General features: G+C 37.7%; 2 protein-coding genes across 3 annotated transcripts; both read left to right on the top strand.

The window, feature by feature from the left end:
- Positions 1 to 682: 682 nt before the first annotated feature.
- On the top strand, positions 683 to 6,031 carry LOC126625350 (ubiquitin carboxyl-terminal hydrolase 17-like). Of its 2 annotated transcripts, none has more exons than XM_050294458.1 (12): positions 683 to 1,312; positions 1,669 to 1,790; positions 1,889 to 2,532; positions 2,625 to 2,713; positions 3,009 to 3,094; positions 3,200 to 3,362; positions 3,526 to 3,640; positions 3,809 to 3,951; positions 4,372 to 4,456; positions 4,550 to 4,762; positions 5,128 to 5,189; positions 5,270 to 6,031. In XM_050294458.1, exons 1-12 carry the CDS (start codon positions 1,035 to 1,037, stop codon positions 5,772 to 5,774), a joined length of 2,505 nt encoding a protein of 834 aa, XP_050150415.1. In that variant the 5' UTR covers positions 683 to 1,034; the 3' UTR covers positions 5,775 to 6,031. The 2 variants fall into 2 exon arrangements, with proteins under 2 accessions (XP_050150415.1, XP_050150408.1); XM_050294451.1 differs by having other exon boundaries at positions 684 to 1,312; positions 3,809 to 3,966.
- Positions 6,032 to 9,049: 3,018 nt separating this feature from the next.
- LOC126625365 (cell wall / vacuolar inhibitor of fructosidase 2-like) lies at positions 9,050 to 9,995 on the top strand. The gene has a single exon (XM_050294466.1). The coding sequence runs from the start codon at positions 9,147 to 9,149 to the stop codon at positions 9,813 to 9,815; it is 669 nt and encodes a 222-aa protein (XP_050150423.1). The 5' UTR covers positions 9,050 to 9,146; the 3' UTR covers positions 9,816 to 9,995.
- The last annotated feature ends 5,032 nt before the right edge of the window (positions 9,996 to 15,027 follow it).

The raw sequence follows: 15,027 nt of genomic DNA on the forward strand, positions 1-15,027 counted from the left end.
GTGGCGGCGGTTGCAAAGAGAGTTGAGAACTCAATGAAGGGAGGCTCATGGGTCTTTGACTTGACGTTCCAATTTGGCTTCCTGCTTTTCAATGGTGAGGTCCAGGTGTTGGGCTTTGCCGAAGAAACACTGTCACTGCCATGGAGGGGAGGGAAAGATAGGGAATGGAGGGGAGAGAGAGTAGGAGAGGAAGAAGACGGCTTGCCCGAAGGAGGTTTCACATGTGAATTATTTTTTCTTTTTCTTTTTTAATTGAGATTATGATTTTATTAGGGTGCAACTGGATAATATAAGATTATTAATTAATCAATCGTTGGATTAATCTATGGATTTAAATGAAAGAGGACCTCACATGTCCTCAAAATGAAGACGTTAAGAGTGCATTATTGAAAAAACATAATTGTACTCGCTCTAAAAATAGCCTATGATTTGGGATCTCGATGTACAAACCCAATATGTATTTATTATAAATCTTTTAACATAGTCAAAAGTAGATTTTGTTTTTCAAAATTTCACTTTTTAGGACATGATGCTTAACGCGTTTGATATTTACAGAGAATTATAAAGACATAATAGAAAATTATGCCTCCATAATGAATCCACGCGGTAAAATCCACAGTAACCTGGACAAGACAAACACTAGAGATTCAATGACGATTTGAGATAAAAAAAAAAAAAAAAAAAACAAAAACCGAACAAAAAACCAATCGTCGCCACCCGACACTCCACTCTCGGATCCGACTTAATATTCCCCATCCCATTCATTCCCCCTTTCCCTTTCCATCTCTCTCCTCCTCCTCCCTCCTCCACCGCCCACATCCCACCAGATGCTTCATCTCTCCCATTTCCACCACTACCCCCACTCAAATCCCCTTTCTGCCCCTCCCAATTTCCCCCATTTCCTCTCCCTACCCCCTCACCGGCACCGCCACCTCCACCGCCGTCGGATTTATGTATAGCAAAAAAACCATCCTAGGGTTTCTCTGCTCTGGACTTGTCCTCGACGCCGGCTAATATTAGCTCAGCTCCGATCAATGCTGGTCCCCGGAATTATAGGGTTTCAGGGCCTGCTGCTGCTCCTCATCTTGCTCTCCTTCTTCGTGATTTGTCACAAGTGGAAGAATGCGGCGGCGAAGAAAGAGGAAATCTTGAGGCTTGTGGCTATGGCTTCCGAAGAGACAGCTGTGGCGGAGTTTCAGGCCACGGCTTTTTTCGCTCCAGTGGTGCAGCCGGCGTCCTGGCCGTACCATTGTGCCGTCTGCTATGCCAGTACCACAATGCGCTGCTCTAAATGCAAGGCTGTCCGATACTGGTTCGTTTTGCTTTTAAAAGTTGTAATTTTTCTTGCTTGGTTTGTACATTTTCTGGATGGTTATGTTTGTGCATTTGCTGTTGCAGTATAATCTACTCTTTATTTTTATTATTTTGTTCTATTGGTGTTTGATTGCGTTATTTACGCGATGGATTCAGCTAGCTGTTTATCACCAAATTTAAGTATACAAGCCAACTTCATTTTTCTTTTTTCTTTTTTAAAAAAAAAAAATAAGACATCACATTATGGGCTTTCGTTGAATCCTTGCTGTATGTCTGAACTCAAAATCTGAATTACCATGGGGTGGACATGCTCGCGTAGATATAAACATTGTTTTCTTGAACATTTGTGTGTAGTTCTGGTAAGTGTCAAATCATCCATTGGAGACAAGGTCACAAGGATGAATGTCAGCCTTCAATCGATTCCATGCAGTTCCAAGACAGGAGTGATTTTGATGGGGACACAGTTTTACATCACGGTATGATTTTGTCGATAACAGTAAAAATCTCTATTTTCTGAAGAAGCCTCATTTCATCATTCATGATGGGTGACAATGATATAATTAACCTTATGCAGATGGGAAAGGATCACGTACTAATTTAACTCCATCCAATACCGTATCATGGGATGACAAATCAAGGAAACCTCTTTCTGATGTTGTTGCTCCTGAACAGCCTAGGAATATGTCATCACCCTTAGAGTGTACTAAGCTGGTGAATCATCAAGAGGACATGTCTTGTGAAAACAAGTTATATAAGATGAAATCGAGTCATACTGATAAAGCGGTTGAGTCTACACAAAAATTTCCTAAAGCAAATGCAAATGTATCTGGTGAGGCTCAGCCTGAAAATCTTGGCAGTAAGAAGCAGTCTAGAAGAGCTATTTCAACAGAAAAGTTAGTTACTGATGCCTCTAAGTCCAAAAGCTCATCAAGTAATGACAGGGAAGATGGGTCTAAAGAAGATGGATCTCAGTCAAATAGTGCTTCTGTTGATGAGCCATCTTCGACCACTGAGGGGCATCTCGATTCCATTTCTAGGTCTGAAAAAATCGAAGCTTATCATGCATTGCCTGCAAAATTCGGTAGTATCCCAAGCTTGCCGCAAAATTCTAGTAATGGATTGAAAACATCTATGAGGAAAGTTGTGCAGCAGTTTAGATCCTCAAAACAGCTGAAATGCAACCCTTCAAGTCATGGAGATGAGACTGGAAAATACAAGGTTATTTTCAAATATGTATTTTTTTCCTTTACTAATAGTTTCCAGTGTTATCGATTAGTACCAATTTTGTTTTTATACTGTATCATTGACAGGTATTGTTTCCATATGACCTGTTCGTGAAACTATACTCCAACAACAGTGCTGATCTTTACCCCTTTGGACTCATGAATTGTGGGAACAGGTGATGTGGAGAGTTCTTTAGGCACATGACATAGTAACATAAAGAAATTGCATAAAGTGTAACCAGTTTTTTCTTCTGAAAATCCTTTTGTGAACTTGTGCTTACAATCCTACTAGTGCAAATTTTACTTTGTTCATATGCTGAATTTTGCATGTTCTCTTCAGTTGCAAATTGTGTAATGAATATTCTTCGTTTTTTTTTTCTTTCTTTCTTTCTTTTAAAAGTGTTTTTATTGTATTCTTTCAAAAGTTCATTGAATGTTTGCTGATAATCTCTTTTTCTTTGGATTTCTCAGCTGTTATGCTAACGCTGTGCTTCAATGTTTAGCATTTACTCGGCCCCTTGTTTCTTATCTTCTTCAAGGGCTCCATTCAAGAGCATGCAAGTTTCCTGACTCCTATATATAAGATATATTTGCAGCCAGTTCAATTATTAGAACCATGTGTTTGATGGCCTTTTAATTGACACATTCATCCCGTATGCCAGGTCGAAAGAAGGACTGGTGTTTTATCTGTGAGTTTGAAGTTTTGCTTTTGAAGGCAAGAGAAGGGAAGTCTTTACTGTCCCCTATCAGGATACTATCCAAAATACATAAAATTGGAATTCATCTTGGTCAAGGGAGGGAAGAAGATGCTCATGAATTTTTGAGGTGAGCCAGTTAAAAACTCAACTGGAGAAATATTTCATATAAGATCTGTTTTCCCTTTTACAAATAGGTACCATGCGATGAGTTACTTCAATGGTGAGCCAGTTATAAGATCTACTTATCCTTTTGCAAATATGTACCATATGATCAGTTACTAAGATGGCAGGTATGCTGTTGATACCATGCAATCTGTTTGTCTTAAGGAAGCTGGGGCTGTTGGTCCTTTGGCTGAAGAAACAACTCTAGTAGGCATGACTTTTGGAGGCTATCTCCGATCTAAGGTAGTTTCTGTTTTTGTCGTTTTGTCAAGATTTACCTTTTTTTTTTTTTTTTTTTTTTTATATTTTTTTGTGTAGAATTGATTGTCCTTGTACAAAAGCACAACCCATTTTACTGTTGGTAATAAAAATCATGGTATGTTTTTGTGATGTCATGATTGGGATTCTCAGATAAAGTGCACGAAGTGCCTTGGAAAATCTGAGCAAATTGAGCGGATGATGGATCTTACAGTTGAAATCGACGGGCAAATTGGAACTCTTGAAGAGGCTCTTGCTCAATTTACGGCTACTGAAACTTTGGACGGGAATAATAGGTACCATTGTAGCAGGTTGGTTCACTAGCTTCAGTATAAATGTTTTTCTTTTTTTATGTTGAAGGATAAAACGCTTACATTACATAGAGAGACCGACCTTAATATTTGTTACATTGTTTGAAAAAGGAATAGGATTCTGATGTGACTTGTAAGGGACTTTGTGGTCTGATTATAGCTGAGGAACCATGTAATATAGTGGAGTTTCTAGTCCCAGAGTGCTCACCTACCTCAATGCTAGTTCCGAAATCATTTTTTCCCCGATTTCGGTTGGGCAATTCAACCTATCTTCTTAGGTGGCCTGGAAAATTTTACATTCATTATGTTACCCATGTATAAAACTATTTTTCCAGGTGGGTCTTAAGTCTTCCTTTTCTATTGTTCTAATTCTTTGATGTATGTTGTTTCCCAACTTTTGTGAAGGTGTAAATCTTATGAGAAAGCCAGAAAGAAATTAACAGTTTTGGAGGCACCAAATATTCTTACAATTGTATTGAAGCGATTTCAGGTAATTAGTTATTGTCTATCAATTGTGAATTGTGCTTTTCACCTATTGGTTTAATATTATTGGTGTTTTTTCTATTACTGTCGATGACTGCAGTCTCGTAACTTTGAGAAGCTGAATAAGTCAATAAGGTTCCCAGAGGTTCTCAACATGTCCCCGTATATGGGTGAAACAAGTGATAAATCCCCTTTGTACAGTCTTTATGCTGTGGTTGTTCACTTGGACATTATGAATGCTGCGTATTCGGGCCATTATGTATGTTATGTAAAGAACAATCAGGGGGAGTGGTTCAAGATTGATGACAGCTCAGTACGTTTTCCTATCATTTCTTATATTTCCATCTCAGTTGGGACTTGGTGTTATTTATTTGGTTATTTTCTGAGTAGAACATTCACACCGCCTGAATCAATGGTTGGAAGAGGCATTTTTTTTGTTATGCCTTTTGACGAAATTGATTAATATATAACATTGTCTGCTATGTTGAATATCTCCATTCTTTTTTCGATGAGAGGCATGAAACCTGCCAATGAATTTCGCATGTATGCATTCTAGACCTGATTCTATGAAAAGAAATGTTTGAAGAATGTCTATTATTGGCTTGAGATTTTTTTGCTTTTGATTTATAATTTTTGTTAATAATTTCAAGAACTTATCAGTGCCATATGCTCTTGTAGGTTGAACCTGTGGAATTAAAGAGGGTCTTATCTCAAGGAGCATACATGCTACTTTATGCAAGGTAACATGCCTGTGGACTAAGCTTTCGAGTCATTTTGTAATTTTGTTTTGGCAAACCACCTAAAAATTTGATATTTCTAGGCGCACCCCACGTCCCCCGGCCTTGCTAGGAAGTAGTGCCATTTCTAATGGTGGGAAATCCAAGAGACGGAACTTGGAAGCTGTTCCTGCACGCCATACCAAATCCAAGTCGAGATGTAACTCCGCAGTTCCAAGGCCTTACACCAACAATCAATCGCAAAGTCCAGATCCAGATGATTGGAGATTCCATGCAACTCATAGAATTCCTGCCATAGATTCATCGAGTGAGAGTTCATCCATATTTAGCTCATCGGATGCAAGTTCTTGTAGCACAGTGAGCACCAAGGAGTCTTCCAGCAATGAAGATTTCTCGGATTACATATTTGGCGAAATGGGACCCAACTGGTACAGCCAATACAGCAGGCATTCGTCCGCTGGGATCACATCTTCATTGTTTCCCAACTTGGATGTAGGTATAAAAGGCCGTAACTTGGAAGGGGAAGGGAATGCCGCAATTTTGTGTAGCGACAGAAGTAGACATCGTAGAAGGTCAACCTCGGATTGATTGGATTCGTAGGAGTAGTAGTAGTAGTAGTAGTAGTAGTAGGGAAATCGAGCAGCAGCAATTTGTATGGTCGAATTCCAACCTTCGGAATGTAAGCTATATATTACGAGCAGATGGAGAAAAGAAATGAGCTCGAACATTTTATCGAGGTTTGAGCTGAAGTGTAAGTAGGAGAATAGGATTAAGGTAATAAGGTCTCATTAAGGTTAATATCTATACTATCTTATTGAAAAGAAATCAGTCATTATTCATTCACATTTCGAGTGCGTTTTCTTCTCTTCAATCTTATCGTTTGCCAACATTTTGTTTCTGGTAGCGATTTTTGCACTTCAACCTGGATAGCCACACGTCTTCTGGTACACTTGGCACTCACACCACCCTTATAACATCTGAGGGTTCCACAAACCAGATAACAGAGTCATGACAAGACAAACTTAACTTGGCAAGGCGATGTGCCACGCCATAACGGGTCATTTACATTATGCGACATCACGTTTATATTGTACAATCATTTATCCGAATAATTCATGCTCTGTATTGACATCTATGTGTCAAACAAATCGATGGTTATGTTAACAAATAATTTGTTCATGATTAATTTTTTTATTCATAATGGTGGATAAACGGTCACTAAATTAAATGAATTTTTTTTATAAATAATTTTTAGACGATTGTAAAGAGAATGAATTATTCGAGTTATGACGTTTGTACGATAAAGAGAATGAATGATTTCGTGGCGCAAAATGATGTCAAAGTTTCAAGCAAGTTACAGAGATGCCACATACTCTTTTGGGTGTAGAAGATTTGAACTCTCAATAAAGGGAAGCAATAGTTAGGCGCCAAGTGAAACGACACCGTGAGTTAAAATTTCCCACCACAACTGAAATGTCCAATACCAATACCAGTACCAGTAGCAGCAATAACGGCACGTAATTTCAATCCAAATATCCAGAAAATCTACCAGTAGGTAGCACCGATCAAGCTCCACTTAGGCATTCCAATCTGGGCTATGGGCACCACCGCCGTCACAACCAGCAGCAATAGCAACAGGAGTGGTGGAGGCGGCGCGTATACGGGCATCAAGGATATAGTGAGGTTCGAAAAAGAGATCAAGAAGAGCAAATTCATCGCCATCGCCGGTCCCATCTCCGATGAACAATCCGCTCAATCCTTCCTCTCCCAGGTACGCTACTTGTTCTACTCTTGTTCCTTGATTTCGTCACAAAAGGAAAAACCGTGGCAAATGAAGTTTTGGTGTTTTAGGTGCGAGAGCAACTAGAGTCCAAACTCAAGTTTTGAGAGAAATAAAATTATATTATTGATGCAAATTAAGCAATTTAGTGGATAAAGAAAACAAAGTCCAAACTGGGAAATGTGATGAAGGACTAGGCGAACCGAACTACACATCAATGTTGGTTGGCATACCTTTTTTTTTTATTTGACAGCTTCACTCTCGTCTTGCGTAGCACAGTTTGAGAGAACCAAATTCAGAGGGTTTGGTGTTTGGTGTTCAAACTACAATTATAGTCTACTTTCTTCTTGCCCATTATAGGTCATCTATCTAAAACGGTAATATTACTAAGATCATCAATGCGAAAATCAATCTCCCAATGATGAAATATATAAATTCAAAAAAGAGTTATATATTGACTGACAACGAGTCCATGTTTTGAGAGATTTTTCAGTGTGACCGGTAGGTGGTACACTACTTGTTACTATACAAATAGTGAGATATGTATGCTAAAAAATTAATAATTTTAAAAAATAAAATTTCTTGTCACTCTTATTAAAACACGTAGTGTACCACTTGTGTTCCTGTCACAACTAAAAATTTCTCCCATTTTTATTCACCCCTTAACTTAAATGGCATATTATAACTGTTGGAATTTATTAGGTTTATTTAGGAAATTAATTAAGATTTGATTTGATTTTGTAGTAGGGTATTTTTGGCATTTAAGCATTAGGGTTTCTTAGGTTTATTGCTCTATAAATAGAGCTTGTAATTTAGTTTGAGAATAAGTTATTCACAATGTAGTCTCTAGGGTTTTTGTAGCCGTCTCGGCATTCCCAATTTGTTCAATAAAATTCCTATTATTTTGTAGTCTTGTTTGTTCCGCACTCTGATATTCAACTTGGTATCAAAGCAGGTTTGATCCTTTGGGATTTAATCTGCCCTTGATTCGTATCAGTTTGTTTGTCCGTCTTGTTTGTTGTTTAGATTGTCGTTGGTCTACTTTGTTTAAAAAAAAAAAAAAAAAGGTGGAATCTGCCATCACCTCCACTGCGCCTACCCCATCTGGATCTGCAGAACCATCCACCCACCATGTGCTTGAACTCGCACGGTACCCGGACTCGATTCCTATGAGTTGGATCTGTCGCAACTCGTATGGAGTCATTCTGCAATTGCATTGGAGTTGTTCTGTTGGCTGCAATCCATTTTCTTTCCCTCGACTTGGTTGCTGCATGAAGAAAGCAGAAGTAAAAAAAAAAAAAAAGGGTTAGGTTTTTTAGGCCCATGCGGGCAAAAGAGAAAGGAAAAAAAAATTGTTGGATTTTTTTTTTGTTTGTTTGGCATCGGCATCGAAATCTTGCACTGGCACTGGCATTGGAAATCTTGCACTGGCACTGGCATGGAAATCTTGCATTGGCACTGGAATGGAAATCTGGCACTGGCATTGGAATCTTGCACTGGCACTGGCATTGAAATCTTGCACTTGCACCGATGGAATTTTGTATTGAAATTGGCATCGGAAGTTAGCATAACAAAGCTTGCATCCACATCGTCTGTTGGCAAACTCATGTCGTATACCGCCATGAGTTTGACCGGGGGTGTTGGAATTTATTAGGTTTATTTAGGAAATTAATTAAGATTTGATTTGATTTTGTAGTAGGGTATTTTTGGCATTTAAGCATTAGGGTTTCTTAGGTTTATTGCTCTATAAATAGAGCTTGTAATTTAGTTTGAGAATAAGTTATTCACAATGTAGTCTCTAGGGTTTTTGTAGCCGTCTTGGCATTCTCAATTTGTTCAATAAAATTCCTATTATTTTGTAGTCTTATTTGTTCCGCACTCTGATATTCAACCACAAAATAAGATTACCGAGCTCTTTTTCTTCATTGTGTCTTTGGCCAGTACGTTTCATCAAGATTCCCAAATTAAACCACCAAAACACTTCAGTACTCAAAAGAGAACATTGGACTGAAAGTCTCAACTGTTGTTTATCTGCGACCCGTGACTCACGTTTTGGCATTTAGGTTTCTGCCAAACAAGACCTCAATGCATAGCATGGTTTCATAGCCTCCTGCCAAATAGTGCCTCTTCCTCTTTAATTATGCATACAGCTCACTGGACGCACAAAGTCAAAACACCCAATGCATCTCCTACATTGCCTTTCAACCATAGAAAAATACCTAATATCTACTTTTCCTTCGCTCTTTTCCTCCATACCAAAATCTAGAGCCAAAAAAAGAAAGAAAAAAGTATACTCTCAGATGGGTTCTTCTACTATTTTCTTGCTCTTTCTTCTCACAACTGCATTTCCTCACCAAAACCCTAATTTTCTCGTCCATGCTGACTCAACCCTGATCCAGAACACATGCAAAAACACAAAGTACTATGGCCTCTGCGTCTCATCCCTCAAATCTGTTCCCACAAGCAAAAATGCAGACACAAAGGGGTTGGCAGTTATTATGGTTGGGATTGGAATGGCAAATGCAACCGCCACCTCATCCTACTTGTCCTCTCAACTCATTAGCTCAAGCACAACCGATACAAACTTGAAGAAGGTCCTCAAGGAGTGTGCCGACAAGTACGGCTACGCCGGCGATGCCCTTCAAGCTTCAGTGCAGGATTTGGGCTCAGAGTCTTATGACTATGCTTACATGCACATCACTGCAGCCGCAGACTACCCTAATGCCTGCCACAATGCTTTCAAAAGGTACCCAGGTTTGGCTTATCCTCCAGAGCTAGCAAGAAGAGAGGAGGGTTTGAAGCATATTTGTGACGTGGCTCTGGGAATTATTGATAATTTTGGTGGGTAACTGTTTATTTCCTACTAGTGTGCTCAATAATGCAAGTTTATTAGAAAAGAAAAAAAAAATCTTTATTTTTCTGAGTTATTGTTTGGTCTAAGTGCCAATGCTGTTGCAATGCTTTGTTCTAAACGAGAAATTTTTAGTTGTGATGGAAATACGGATGATACATCATATGTTTTTATGTAAGTGGTGAAAATTTTTAATTTTTAATTTTTAAGTTATTAATCTTTTAACACACATAATCTACTATTTATACAGAGACACGTGTGTACCATCTCGTGTGACGGTTACATTGAAAAATCTCTCATCCTAAACATATATGCAATTTAATTATTCATTATATATTAATATTTCTCCATAATACGATGCCAACTTAGGGAAATCATCATTTCCACCAAGTCCAGGCACATAATTCATGCTTTTAAAATTTGATGAAACAGTTATAAACAATGACTCATTTTAAAAGTTATAATAATTTTAATCATTGAATTTAATTTCAAAGATCCGTATATCTTGCAGGACTGATCCTTTCCCCAGGCAGAATCTACTATTAATTTTTGATTAATTGTCCACTTAACAAAAAGTGTTTTGTCTCCTTTCTTTTCTTTGACCGTACTACAGTTTCTTTATCTTTGTGGAGAAGACAGGTGTCATAATGGAAGATGACTGATAACACGTCCCTTATAAAGTGGTAACTTTGTTCCAGATTTTCAGAAAGGATAATGCTTGTTTTTGTTCCAGAATTTCAGAAAGGATAATGCTTGTTTTCTTTTATGATGGAACGTTATAATTGAAGTGATTTATTCTCTTTATCATTATATAAAAAAATTACATCTAGGAAAAATCATTTAATCATTCATGCATGTCAAATCATTCAACGATTTTGTTAACAAGTAGCATTTTCGTGATGTATATGAATGGTTAAAAGATTTACAAATTAAGTATTTTTTCTTCATATGATCTTTAAGTCATAATAAGAGATTGCCCGGTTTTGATTATGAAATTTGTTTAGTGAAGATACATTAATCATAAGTGGAGGACAATAAATTCACCAATCCTTTCTTTATTATTTATAGTTTATGAAACAGTGCAACATGAATTTTTGGAGAGCAAATAGACCAAGAACAGAAAACCAAAAGAAAAAGGCTTGCTTACTAATCTACAATGCAAGGAATTGAAACGAGGAAGAGTTTGGAACAGGGTGGAATCAGAATCAGATTCTTGTTGAAACTGTTTATTAAATTTTTCAGAAATAAGAGTAAGAATGGTACTGAGCCGTGTAAACTGTTTAATAATTTACATGAATCTGAATGAAAATCCATGTGATTACTAAAATGCCCCTATTCTCGTAATCTATTTTATATGCTGTTGAACAATGTTGATGCACAAAACCGGAGAGGTTTTGGAACAACGTAAATCCGACCGTGAATCTACAAGAAAGTAAATAACACAAGATGTATCATGGTTCACCCCAATGTTTGGGTTACGTCCACATTGATATTGTATTTCTCCAAGATGTTGAAGAGGGAGAGAGAGTTGTTGAGGGTGAGAGAGCTCTTCTCAATCTGAGAGGTTTGAGGGGATGAGGAGGCTTAAGGATTGGTCTCCCTCAATGAGGAGAGTGAGGGGTCCTTTTATAGAATAAGGGATTCTCACTTATTACATATTTGCCCATTCATTTATTACATAATTACATTTAAGTCCCCCGAGTATTTATACGAGATCTAAATACGGAGGCCCTAAGTATGGTACAAACAAACAACAAAAAATTAACATACAAAAAAAAAAAATAGAGTCCATACAAATTGGATCAAGCTACAAGAGAAAACAAAAATGTAGTCCAGCCCAAAAGGTGAGGATTGGCTTTACATACAAATCAACATCCATAAATAAAAAAATTAAAAAAAATAAGACATGAATTCCTTCCTACAAAAGGGGGAGTAATGTGCAAAACAGGAGCTCCCCATTTTTTGCAACAAAAGGACGTGAAAGATTGGGACAATCGGTGAGAGAGGTTAAGAGAAAGTGGTGGCAGACATGGCCTCTATCTCCCCCATGTAAAAGCTCCAGAGCCCTCCTAAGATGTCTATAAATAGGAATCAGTTGCAATAACAAAGGTAGACACAAAAAAAGAAATAGAGACTCTATAGAAATTGAGAGACAAATTAAGAAAGAAAAGAAACAACGAAGTACTGTCGGGAGATGAGAGGAAGTAATCCCATTGCCTGCGATTTTGAACTGAGTCTTTCAGGGAAGGAGAACAAACTACAAAAAATAATCAGAAGGTAATTTTATTTTTCAGGCTGATGTTTTCTTGAGTAAACTTTGGTCAACAAAGAATCTATACGCTAGTAGCCTCTGCGTTCCTTTATATCGGCAACAACAACATTAAGTAGTCCAAAAATGGCAGTTGCCACATGTTTTCTTTCTGCCTAAATCTGAAGAGAACAAAAACACACAAGAGCTCTGCTCCCCGCCGCTGTCGTCAACTCTATGAATTTCTTGTGGGTGGTCTAAACCATCCCGTGAAGTTCCAACCAAGTCTAAGAGCTCTGTTCCTTGCCGTTGCCTTCAACTCCATGAACTTCTTCGAGGTGGTCTAAACCACCCCTTGAAATTCCAATCAAATCTAAGTGATCCATGCTCGCCATCCATGCCAAGAAAGAAAGGAGCAGTCAGTGTCACGACAAGCAAAAACAAAAAAGAGGATCTAGACTCCCTACTGATAGTAGCATAAATAATCTCCCAAACCCTATGTATTTCTTTGGGTTGGTCTAAACCACCCCGTGAAATTCCAATCAAATTTAAGTGATCCATGCTCACCGTCCATGCCAAGAAAGAAAGGAAGTAATCCATGTCACGACAAGCATTGGATTTGGATAAAGAAAGAGCAAGTTTCATTCGACTTTAAATATTGATGGCAACCTGTTCTTCATTCAATCACCAAAGGTGCAAAAGCTTGTTGGCAAAAGTAGAACAACATGCTCTAAGAAGATGGCACGCTACTGGTGTTCTACACTTCAAAGATTACTCCAGAAGAGGAGGAAGAAGAAAAGTCTTCTAGATAACATGAATGCCATTCACGTCATGTTGGGTAAAGTCAAGAGACTTGAAAACAACAAAGGATCATTCTAATTGACATCTGTAAAAAAAAAAAATCAAGCAAAGGAAGCAGACACAGGAAGCCAAGTCTTATATGCAAAGTCACTCTTTGTGGTCCAATGAGAGAATAGGTGCATTTGTGAAGTTGTGACACTTGAACTATGAGGAAATCAATATGTTTTTCAAGAAATGAAGTTCGAACCCCTAAGTGCTTTACGGGGTTGTCCTTCTGCAGCTTTACAAAATGTCAGACCAAACGTGAAGGTTGAATAAATTCCACAAAGAGTCCTATTAAGTTAATTTGTGGACAACTGAACAAGGGAGAAGAAGCCAAATACAACTTTTGTTCCCCTTGACTGATTCATGCTTGGTCTGATTCCACAAAAGGAAATTCCCCAATTTAACTTTTGATAAAGACCAAAAAAAAAAGGGGGGGGGGGGGGAAACGAAGTCTCTGTACAAGAGCCATGTTCTTTTCCAAAAAAAAAAGAAAGTCAAAAGATGCTTTTAATATGGCAAACTTTATATTAAATATCCAAAGGACTAGTAGACAAATCAAAGCTTCAAGAAGATTTTGGGAAAAGCATCACTTTGCACAAGTGTTGATGAGAAAGAATAGCAAGTATTGAAGGCAACACATGAATGGAAGCCTAAAAAGAGCGTCCAATGCCTACTGTCAAAACTAGTCATATGACTCTCTACGGAGAAGCAGAGATGCTGGAAAGTGATAACCGGACACTAATGCATCAAGACTCATTCAAAATATTGCAGACACGAAGAATGTTTTACTACAAATTTTAGAGTGCAATTCTCACATTTTGAGCCTTGAATTAACACTTGTTTTCAACAAACTCTGGGTTGCAAATCAGAAAGGAAAAATTAACATTATTCCTTGATTTTATAAATTCTAAGTACTTGGGAAGTTCGAAACCTTTGCTACATAGTGGAACTTTCCCAATTTTACTCCAAGGCAAATGTCTGCTGCAATCAAGGAGATTGAACATCAACCAAAAGAATATGCACATCATCAAAAAGCATTCCTACAAATGGCATCGGCAATTCACAAAACCATGGAAAATACCTTTAAGTCAAGGTGGAAGCAATGTTCAACACCGAATGAAAAAGGATTCACACTGACCAGTCACAATCAGCAAGCACCCTTCCTCTACACATTCAAGAAAGAAAAAACAAAGGCTTAAGACTCCATAAAGAGGATAAAATGAGTCTTCTCCCCTATACATTAGAAGCTACAAAAACTAATGCCCCGAAGACACAAGTTGGAAAACAAGGCTTTCACAAGCCACTAAGATAAACAAAAACACAACGCAACTCAAATTTCAAATTACCTCTTAGGGGAGACCAGATCAAAATCGAAAAAGGATAAGCAAATTCTGCAAAACAGTTTGTCCAACAATCATACAATCATGTCAAAAATCAAACCAACACTAGTACTGAAAGCTACTCATGACAAATGAAAAGTTAAAATAAATTTAGGCTATGAAAGCTACCAACATCAAATGGGGTTTATCATCTACCAGTATACAAAAAAAAAAAAAGGGGTTTTTACAACCCAATAAGGCTCATTACCTAAAGGTCACAACAACAACCAAATCTAAGAGATGTCGTTACCGGTGACACCTGCATGAAAGAATTAAACCAATAAATTAGTTGCAGTTTAGAGCTTCATTCCAAATCAAATCCAGAACACAAAGAAAATGAAAATAGGGTCACCTGCCTATTACCTTCTTTTCCTTTTCATTCTTTATTTTCAATCCATAAAATAAGCACATGCAATTTGGTGAGATTAAGAGAACGATGCAACAGAAAAATAAAAGAGCTTGTGACTTGCACAAAAAAGGCCTTTGTGATTTGAAAGGGAAATGATGGTAAATTGAAGTAATTTGAAAAAGAGTCTGAGCTCCAACAAACCTTACCCATCTTCACTTGGAAAACAATGGTTGCCCAATCCAAATAGAAATTCAAAATACAACCAATTCCATGGGAGCCCAAGTATATCAGAATTGCTTTTTGCTTTTGGAGGAAGAACATTGAGTATTGGAGCAAAAAATAAGGGGATCTCTGAAGCATTTCACGGGGGGATGCTAAGTGAAGTTTG

The sequence above is a fragment of the Malus sylvestris genome, chromosome 1 (genome assembly GCF_916048215.2).
Source record: "Malus sylvestris chromosome 1, drMalSylv7.2, whole genome shotgun sequence".
Lineage (NCBI taxonomy): Eukaryota > Viridiplantae > Streptophyta > Magnoliopsida > Rosales > Rosaceae > Malus > Malus sylvestris.